This window comes from Cebus imitator, unplaced genomic scaffold, assembly GCF_001604975.1.
Source record: "Cebus imitator isolate Cc_AM_T3 unplaced genomic scaffold, Cebus_imitator-1.0 Scaffold18, whole genome shotgun sequence".
NCBI lineage: Eukaryota > Metazoa > Chordata > Mammalia > Primates > Cebidae > Cebus > Cebus imitator.
The window spans coordinates 16,242,661-16,253,320 of record NW_016107333.1 but is presented as its reverse complement, the minus strand read 5'-3'; the positions used below and the strand labels follow the sequence as shown (position 1 = coordinate 16,253,320).

Genomic DNA, 10,660 nt, shown 5'->3' with positions numbered 1-10,660 from the left:
TACAAAAAAAAAAAAAAAATTAGCTGGGCATGGTGGTGCACACCTGTAGCCCCAGCTACTCAGGAGGCTGAGGCAGGAGAATCACTTGAACTCGGGAGGTAGAGGTTGCAGTGAGGTGAGGTCACACCACTGCACTCCATCCTGGGTGACAGAGCAAACCTTCATCTCAAAAAAAAAGAAAAAAAAAATCACAAAATTTAAGATGAAATTTAAATGCTAAGCTTCTAATACATTTAATCATTGTGATATTATATTTTCTTATAGTGGCAGAAATCTGAAGCTATCATGGAACAACTGAAGTATTTTCAAATAATTGCTCATCTAAAGCATCTACAGGAAGAAATTAATGAGGTAAAAACTTGGTTCCACGGGATAACTGAAAAACAGGATATACTGAATAACAATCTGACAGTGCTTTCTCAAGACATTACAAAAGCAGAACAAAGTACAACTTCCATGGCAAAAGATGTTGGTCTCAAGATTACAACTGTAAAAACAGATATGCGACGGATTTCAGGTTTAGTAACTGATGTAATATCGTTGACAGATTCTGTGCAAGAACTAGAAACTAAAATAGAAAAAGTAGAAACAAGCACAGTAAAAAATATTGGTGATCTTCTTTCTAGTAGTATTGATCGAACAGCAACGCTCCGAAAGGTAGCATCTGAAAATTCACAAAGAATTAACTCTGTTAAGAAGACACTAACTGAGCTAAAGAGTGACTTCGACAAACATACGGATAGATTTCTAAGCTTAGAAAGTGACAGAGCCAAAGTTCTGAAGACAGTGACTTTTGCAAATGATCTAAAACCAAAGGTGTATAATCTAAAGAAGGACTTTGCTCGTTTAGAACCATTAGTAAATGATTTAACACTACGCATTGGGAGATTGGTTACCGACTTACTACAAAGAGGGAAAGAAATTGCTTTCTTAAATGAAAAAATATCTAATTTAACAATAGTCCAAGCTGAGATTAAGGATATTAAAGATGAAATTGCACACATTTCAGATATGAATTAGTTTGACATTATGGTTTGATGATTCCCATGGAAAAAATAAAAAATAAATAAAATAAAAATAAGTAAAAAAAAGAATTAGTTTGACATTATTGAGATTAGACTAAGGTAATTTTTTTAATGGGACCTCTCTTGTTAGTAGAAGACTGGTAATCAGAAATAATGATATTTTGGAGTAAAAGTCGTTTTGTATTTAATCCTATTTTATACAGCAAGAATAAAACTTTTAAACAGGTTGATTTTCCAAAATAAATATGCTAAAACCTATTTTTGCAACTTTATATAGCAAGAACTTTATTCATCCTTCTGACATGCATGTTGTTACACACACACACACACACACACACACACACACACGAGGAGAGGCAGAATCTGCTGATAGCACCGGGAAATCTCAAAGGGGCAGAATCAGAATCCCCTCCCCTAGGGAGTCCAGCATGTGTGGTTGGGGACCTAACCGAAGAACTACCCCTCAGGGGACAGGGCTGCAACATTCATTATCCAATTAGAGGAAGAGAAACTAGAAAGGTCACAGCCAGTGAGCCGCAGGGAAATAAAAAGTACAGCTTTCTGGGTCTTTCTTTCATGGCTTTAGGAAACAGGGAAAGGAACAATAGTGTCTTGGTCTGTTTGGGCTATTACTTAACAGAATATAGCAAGAAATTTAGATAGCCTATAAATAATGAATTTATTTCTCACTATTCTATCCTAGAGGCTGGAAAATCTGAGATCAGGGTGCTGGCAGATTCGGTGTCTGGTGTGGGCCCACCTCCTGGTTCATACATAGCACTTTCTAGCTGTGTTCTCACATGGTAGAAAGGGCAAGCAGCTCTCCGGGGCCTCTTTTATAGGGGCACTAATCCTGTTCATGAAGACTCCTACCTTATGACCTAATCACCTCCCAAATGTCTCACCTTGGATTTCAACCTATGAATTTGGGGGAGACACTTTCAGGTCATAGCAAGTAGGTTACTTAAAAGGGGTTGGAAAGTGGCTTCTATAGCAAGGTTTGTGGGGGAGGGGATGGATTGAAGGGGGCTTGTCAAGCCTCAGACAGAGACTCTGCCTCAAAGCAACATAACTCATGTGTGATGATGATGTGACCAGGAGTAGCCAAAGCAACTAGAGAAGGAGGCTCTAAGCCAGGCACGGTGGCTCACCCCTGTAACCCAGCATTTTGGGAAGCCAAGCAGGGGAGGGTGGATCATCTGAGGTCAGGGGTTTGAGACCAGCCTGACCAACATGGCAAAACACCAACTCTATTAAAAATACAAAAATTAGCCAGGCAAGGTGGTGGGTGCCTATAATCCCAGCTACTTGGGAGGCTGAGGCAGGAGAATTGCTTGAGCCCATGAGGCGGAGGTTGCAGTGAGCAGAGATCACTTCATTACACTCCAGCCTGGGAAACTAGGAGACTGGGAGACAGAGCAAGACTTCATCTCAAAAAACAAAAAAAAGGAGGCTCTAACAGCATTGGCAATTCCAATGACATAAAACTTTAGAAAATGCAAAGTAATCTAAAGTGACAGAAAGTAGATCAATGGTTGCCTGTTATGTTAGGATTCTCCAGAGAAACAAAGCCAATAGTTGGCTTTGATAGATAGATATCCATTTTTGAATGGATAGATAGATGATTGATAGGTAGGTAGGTAGGTATGTAGGTAGGTAGGTGGATGGATGGATGGATGGATGGTTGGATGGATGGATAGATAGATAGATATAGTTAAATAGATTTATTCTAGGAATTGGCTCGTATGATTATGGAGGCCAAGAAGTCCCACAATCTTTCATCTGCAAACTGGAAAACTAGGAAAGTCAGTGGTTTAATTCAGAGTGAGTCTGAAGGCCTGACAACCAAGGGAACTGATGGCCTAAGTCCTAGTTAGTACAAGACCAAAGGCCCAAAACCAGGAACAAATGGTATCTGAGGGCAGGAGAAGATGGATGTCCCAGCTCAAACAGTAGCAAATTCACCCTTCTGCCTTTTTGTTCTATCCAGGTCCTCAATGGATAGGATGATGCTCACCCACATCAATGAAAGTGATCTTATTTACTCCGTCTACCAAGTCAAATGCTAAGCTCTTCTGGAAACACCGTCACAGACACACTCAGAAATAATGTTTTACCAGCTATCTGGGCATCCTTTAGCCCAGGCAGGTTGAAACATAAAATTTATCCATCATACCTAGGGATAGAGATGGAGACCAGTGTAGATTGCAAAGAGCCACAAGGAAAGTTTAAGGAGTGAAGGATGTTTATTATTTTCATTGTGATAGATATATGTCAAACTCATCAAATTGTACACTTTTTTTTTAATGTTTTTTTATTTATATTTTTTAGAGACAGGGTCTCGCTGTGTTGCCCAGGCTGGAGTGCAGTGGCTATTCACACGCGCGATACCACTACTGATCAGCACAGGTGTTTTGACCTGCTCCATTTCTGACCTGGGCTGGTTCACCCCTCCTTAGGCAACCTGGTGGTCCCCCGCTCCTGGGAGGTCACCATATTGATGTCGAACTTAGTGCAGACACCCGATCAGCATAGCACACTACAGCCCAGAATTCCTGGGCTCAAGCAATCCTCCCACCTCAGCCTCCCGAGTAGCTGGAACTACAGGCATGCACCACCTGTGCCCGGCCAAATTGTATGCTTTTGAAATATTTATTTTTATTTTTGAGAGAGGTTCTCACTCTGACACCCAGGCTGGAATGTGGTGGTGTGATCATGGCTCACGGCAGCCTCAATCTCCTGGACTCAAATGATCCTTCCACCTCAGCCTGCTGAGTAGCTGGGACTACAGTTGCAAGCCACCATGCCTGGCTAATTTCTTTTTCAGGCTTTTTTGTTTGTTTGGTTTTTGTTTTTGGTAGAGATGGGATCTCCCTATCTTGCCCAGGCTGGTCTTAAACTGCTGGGCTCAAGTGACTCTTCTGCTTTGGCCTCTCAAAGTTCTGGCATTACAGTACATACTTGAAATATTTGTGTTTATATATGTAATCGCTCATCAGTAAAGTTTTTTAAGTATGATGTAATAACATAAAGTAAACCCATACAGCATTAGCCCCAGTTTCAAATGCCTAGCATGAAACGTATCCAGATACAGAGATGGTCACCTCAAAAATAAGAGTTTATGAATTCTGTGTGCTTGTTCTTATTGTTGTTGTTATTTTGAGACAGGGTCTCATTTTGTCACCTAAGCCGGAGTGCAGTGGCATGATCATGGCTCACTGTAGTCTCTTATCTCCTGACCTCAAGTAATCCTCCCACTCAGCTCCCCCAGTAGCTAGGACTACATGAATTCACCACCAACCCCAACTAATTTTTTGATTTTTTTTTTTTTTTTTTTTGTAGAGATGAAGTCTGTCTGTACTTCCCAGGGTGGTCTCAAACTCCTGAGCTCAAGCAATCCTCCTGTGTGGGCTTCCCAAAGTGCTAGGATCACAGGTGTGAGCCACTGTGCCTAGCGAGTTTATGAATTCTTATACCAGAGAGGCTCATCATCAACCCTTGGACTTTTTGCCATGAAAAAGTTAACTATATACTCTTGGTTCACCTTCTCCAAGCTATTGACCAGGAAATATTTCATATGTTCTGTCTTATTTGAAAAATTGAAGGCTGGGCGCGGTGGCTCAGGTCTATAATCCCAGCACTTTGGGAAGCCGAGGCGGGTGGATCACGAGGTCAAGAGATCGAGACCATCCTGGTCAACATGGTGAAACCCCATCTCTACAAAAAATACAAAAATTAGCTGGGCACGGTGGTGCATGCCTGTAGTCCCAGCTACTCGGGAGGCTAAGGCAGGGGAATTGCTTAAACCCAGGAGGCGGAGGTTGCAGTGAGCTGAGATCGCACCATTGCACTCCAGCCTGGGTAACAAGAGCAAAACTCCGTCTCAAAAAAAGAAAAAAAAAAAAAAAACCACCAACTTCCTTTGGCCTGGCGTGGTAGCTCATGCCTGTAATCCAAGCACTTTGGAGGCCAAGGCAGGCAGATCACCTGAGGTCAGGAGTTCAAGACCAGCCTGACCAACATGGTGAAACCCCATCTTTAAAAAAAAGAAAAATTGATAGCCAGTCACAGTGGCTCACACCTGTAATCCCAGCATTTTGGGAGGCTGAGGCAAGCAGATCACTTGAGCTCAGGAGTTTGAGACCAGCCTGGCCAACATGGTGAATTCTCATCTCTACAAAAAATACAAAAAAATTAATATAATGTGCACCTGTAGTCCCAGATAATGGGGAGGCTGAGGTGGGAGAATCGCTTGAGCCAGGGAGGTAGAGTCTGCAGTGAGCCATGATCTGCACTTCAGTGTGGGTAACAGTGAGACCCTGTCTCAAAAAAAAAGAAAGAAAAATTGAGTCATTATTATCAGAAACTTGTGTATTAGCCAGGATTCTCCAGAGAAACAGAAGCAACAGGATGTGGAGACAGATAGAGGGAGAGAGGTTTATTTTAAGGAATTGGTTCACATGGGTTATAGAGGATGACAAGTCCAAAATCTGCAAGGTGGGCCATCTGGCTGGATCCTCAGGGAAGAGCTAGTGTTGCAGTTCAAGTCTGAAGGCAGAATTCCTTCTTGCTTGGTGGGAGTTGGCGGGGAAGGAGGTCACTCTTTTGTTCTATTCAGGCCTTTAATTTTTTTTTTTTTTTTGAGACGGGCGTCTCACTATGTTGGCCAGGTTGGTCTCAAACTCCTCACCTCAAGTGATCCTCCCGCCTCAGCCTGTCAAAGTACTGGGATTACAGGCATGAGCTACCATGCCCAGCCCATCTGATTGAACGTGGATTGCCACTCACATTATGGAGGGCAATCTGCTTTACTCGAGGTCCACTAATTAGAATATTAATCTCGTCCAAAAAGACACCCTCATAGGAACATCCAGTATAATGTTAAACCAAATGTCTGGATATCATGGCCCAGCTAATTGATGCATAAAATTAACTGTCACACCTTATCATTGTCTTACCCTTTTAAAGAGGGCTATGGGATATAGTTTACTTGTAAAATAATTATCCCACCTCTGTCTAGTATTCAAACACAGAGGCTACAGGTACATCTAGAACAGGTTGAACAATATTCCGTGTCCTGCTACTCACGTCCACTCATGGGCCCATGACTCTGGTTCTGCCTCTGAATGAATGGCAGATAGTTTTACCCTTAGTTGTTTCGTTCATTTGTTCAAAAACATTTATGAATATATGTAGAACAGCAGGATAGGTGTTTCAGTGATACACAGTGGGTAACTAGTAGCTATCATCAAGTGTTCCCTGATCTCACAGAACTGACAGCCATAGTGGGGGTTAGTTAGGGCTGTGGCTTTAAGAATCAGCTCATGAAAGAAAAAAGAGGTCGGCTGCGGTGGCTCATGTCTGTAATCCCAGCATTTTGGGAGGCCAAGGTGAGGGGATCTATTGAGTTCAGGAGTTCAAGACCAGCCTGACCAACATGGCAAAACCTTGTCTCTACTAAAAATACGAAAATTAGCGGGGAGTGGTGGTGGGCCCCTGTAATCCCAGCTACTCAGGAGGCTGAGGCAGGAGAATCGCTTGAACCCGGTAGGCGGAGGTTGGTTGCAGTGAGCCGAAATTGCGCCATTGCACTCCAGCCTGAGTAACAGAGCAAGACTGTGTCAAAGGGAGGGAGGGAAGGAAGGAAGGAAGGAAGGAAGGAAGCAAGCAAGCAAGGAAGGAAGGAAGGAATAGAAAGGAGAAAAGATAAAAAAGAGGCTATCTCACCAGCATCCCCTCAAAAGAATCGTGGTATAATGAGGGCTCCTGGGATCTGGAACGGAAGGCCAATGTCAGTAGAGGCACTTTCTGTTTCTCAGGGGCCATGTGATCTTGGGAGTTGTTTGCTGTTTCTCCGTAGACCCACCTCATTCTGCCAACTTGCTCTCTCTGTTTTCACATGATTTCTATTTCTTTATGCAACCAGCTTGTCCAAGGCCATCCTGGTCATTCCCCAGCCTCTCTGTGGCTTCTTTCTGTATTGTGGCTTTTCACCTTTAATTGTAAAATGCTTTGTCTCTAGTTACCCAATTCTAAAATCTGAAGATAGAAAACCAGTCCAGCCCATATTCTCAAGCAGTGCTGTGAGACATCGATTACTGGGTAGACCATGGACTCTCTGTCCTCGAATCAGAAAGCCACTTGGATTAACCCTGGAACAATTAGATGAGGGCAGCAGGGTGGGTGTGAGGCAGAAAGAGGGAATAAAAGAGTATGGAACATGGCCATTTAGACAATAAAGGATCAAAGAAGTTAATTTCCAATGGAAGGAAGCAAGGGCGGCGCTTCCCGGGCAGTGATGCTGCTCTCTAGTTTGTCCTGTGGCTGCCTAAATTCTAGATCTGACATCGATCATCTAATTTAAGGCATTACATTTTATTATCTACAAATTAGTAAAAATGACACCTTCCTTGTAGTTGTGAAGATTAAAGGAGATAACATATGTAAAACACCTAACACACTACCAGGCTATACTAGTGCTCAGTAAATAGTAGCTATCACTGCTCAGTCTCTAAAACTCTCTAAAATAGTTTCTGGACCCTCTTAGATAATTAAGAGTAGTTTGATGGGTTGAGAAATCAGACAAAGCAATGTTCAAATCTATCTCTGTCGCTTCCTGGCTGTGCGACCTTGGGCAAACTACTTAATCACTCTGCCTGTTTCTTCACCCATTAAATGAGAGTAATATCTACTTTGCAGGTTTATACTAATCATAGCACAATGCCTGAACATTAAAAGGTAATCCATGAGACATTATCATTATTATAAATATTATTTGAATTGCTTTGTTCTAATTACAAAACTACTGTTGCTCTATGCAGAAAATGTGGAAAATACAAATACTTAAAAGGAAAAGGCATAAGGCGGGGTGCAGTGGCTCATGCCTGTAATCCCAGACCTTTGGGAGGCCAAGGTGGGCGGATCACGAGGTCAGCAGTTCAAGACCAGCCTGACCAACACGGTGAAACCCTGTCTCCACTAAAAATACAAAAATTAGCCAGGCATGGTGGTGCGTGCCTGTAATCCCAGCTACTGAGGAGGCTGAGGCAGAAGAATCGCTAGAACCTGGGAGGCAGAGGTTGCAGTGAGCTGAAATCATGCCACTGCACTCCAACCTGGGCAATAGACCGAGACTCCATCTCAAAAAAAAAAAAAAAAAAAGAAAAGAAAAAAGCATAAATCATCTCTAACCAATCAACCCAACCACACAAAGATAACTTTTTTAAAAAATCAGATATTAGAGACTCCATCTGCCCTGATGTGGTTATTACACACTGTATGTCTGTATCAAAATATCTGATGTACAACATAAATACATATACTTATTTACTCATAAAAATTTAAATGAAAACTAAATAAAAGTAAAAAATCAGGTTTGACAATTTCCAAAGAATTTTTTAAAAGTCTGCATATAAGAAGGAGCATTCCCCAGTCAGAAGCTGGCTGACTTCTTCATTGCAATTTTTCATACTAATTAGTATTTTAAAATACCCAAAGTAGGCCAGGCACAGTGGCTCACACCTGTAATCCCAGCACTTTGGGAGGCCAAGGCGGGTGGATCACTTGAGTCCAGGAGTTCGAGACCAGCCGGGGCAACATGGCAAAACCCTATCTCTACTAAAAATACAAAAAAATTAGCTGGTCATGGTGGTGCGTGCCTGTAACCCCAGTTACTTAGAGTACTGAGGCACAGGAATCAATAGCTTGAACACAGGAGGCGGAGGTAGCAGTGAGCCAAGATCGTGGCACTGCACTTTAGCGTGGGTGACAGATCAAGACTTGGTCTCAACAACAACAACAGCAACAAAAACCCAAAATAGAAATTTTAAAAGGATGAGATAAAAAACAATTATTATATAGGTATTCTAGTATTTTCTTCTTCCCACACTCCACTTCAGAGACATGCCAGTCAATGTAAGCTCTATGAAACATAGTATGGAACTATTCTTTGTAGTGTAAACACAGAAAGAGCACCACTCTAGTACATTCTGATGTGGTGTTTGGTGTTCATAATGATAATACCCAAATGAAGCATAAACTATGTCCCATGTTATCATTTTAATAAGACGATAATTCATTTTAGAAAAACTTACATGAAAAATATTTAAAAAGAAAATTTTCAGCATTTAATAGTATAAATTCAGCTATTCGGTCATGAGGAATGATTTTCATAACCAGTAGAGCAGGTTTTCTTTCTTTTTTTTTTCTCCAGTAATGGCTATAAGCAAAGGGTGGGTTTTCAAATAACATTTTGTTCAAAGTTGTTTCATTGTAATGATGAAAAAATCGATTAGGTTGGGCCCACCGTCTGCGTGGAGTTTGTATGTTCTCCCTGTGTCTGAGTGAGTTTTCTCCAGGTACTCTGATTTCCTCCCACATGGCAGAGATGTGCACTTCAGGTGAACTGGCGTGTCTGCACAGACTCAGTGTGTGTGTGAGTGTGTGTGTGTGTGCCCTAAGATGAATGGCGTCCTGTCCAGCGTGGGTTCCCATGCTGTGTCCTGAGTGCCTGAGACAGGCTCCAGCCACCAGCCACCCTGAACTGGAATGAACAGGTAAATAATTAGCTTATTTGTTTTTTTTTTTTTTTTTTTTTTTATTTTTTTTTTTTTTTTTTTTTTTTTTTTTTTTTTTTTTTTGAGATGGCGTCTCACTCTGTCACCCAGGCTGAAGTGTAGTGGCACCATCTCAGCTTACTACAATTTCCACCTCCTGAGTTCAAGTCTCTTGCCTCAGCCTCCTGAGTAGCTAGGACTACAGGCACCTGCTACCACACCAGGCCAATTTTCGTATTTTTAGTAGAGATGGGGTTTCGCCATTTTGGCCAGGCTGGTCTCAAACTCTTGACCTCAGGTGATCCACCTGCCTTGGCCTCCCAAAGTACTGGGATTACAGGCATGAGCCACCACACCCAGCCTTATTAATCTTCCTTAAATGCAGGTACAGCTCATATTTATCTAATGTTTAATGTTAGAATTGTTTTAGTCTTTATTAGCTTGGTTTTATTTTTGTGACCAGAAATATGTTGTAGGAACTTAAATCTTATTTACATCAACTAGCCTCTGGTAAAAATGGTTTCATTATTTGTGGTTTCCCTTAAAGTAACAATTTCCAATAACCTTTTTTTTTTTCTTTCCAGTAATGGCTATAAGCAATCCAATAATCTATTAACATCAAGTAAAATAACATTTTATTGTCAAACTTATCCATGAGTAAAAGTTGGGTATATCATATTTTCAGATGTTAATGCTACTTTGAGATTTAGCAGCTTTAACCTTGGCTAATATAGTCCTCCAGTGTTAAGATCATGGGTCTTGGAATAATGAAATTGCCTATCACATGAATTATTTTCCATTTTCAAATCTTACAATACACTGTATTCTGCAAAGCAGGCTGGCTGACTTGAACATCAAATTACTATTTACAGTATTACGTAGGAATTATATCTCGTGTAAGAGACACATCCCCAAGGATCTTTAATTCAGTATAGCAAGACTTTATTAAGTGACTGTTGCATACGTGCACTCCAAGGTCTATAAAAACACACATGAACGGCCGGGCGCGGTGCCTCAAGCCTGTAATCCCAGCACTTTGGGAGGCCGAGGCGGGTGGATCATGTCAAGAGATCGAGACCA

At 41.6% G+C, this 10,660-nt stretch overlaps 1 protein-coding gene across 2 annotated transcripts in view; it reads left to right on the top strand.

The window, feature by feature from the left end:
- The window catches only part of LOC108290873 (IKBKB interacting protein), a 24,514-nt gene extending 23,245 nt beyond the window's left edge, over positions 1-1,269 (top strand). Inside the window, exon 3 of one of the 2 annotated variants that reach the window (XM_017510925.2) lies at positions 265-1,269. In XM_017510925.2, coding sequence (XP_017366414.1) covers positions 265-1,020 — 756 coding nt within the window. In that variant the 3' untranslated portion in view covers positions 1,021-1,269. The remainder of the gene's footprint in view (positions 1-264) is intronic. The other variant, XM_017510935.2, reaches the window with a different exon arrangement.
- Positions 1,270-10,660: the final 9,391 nt, after the last annotated feature.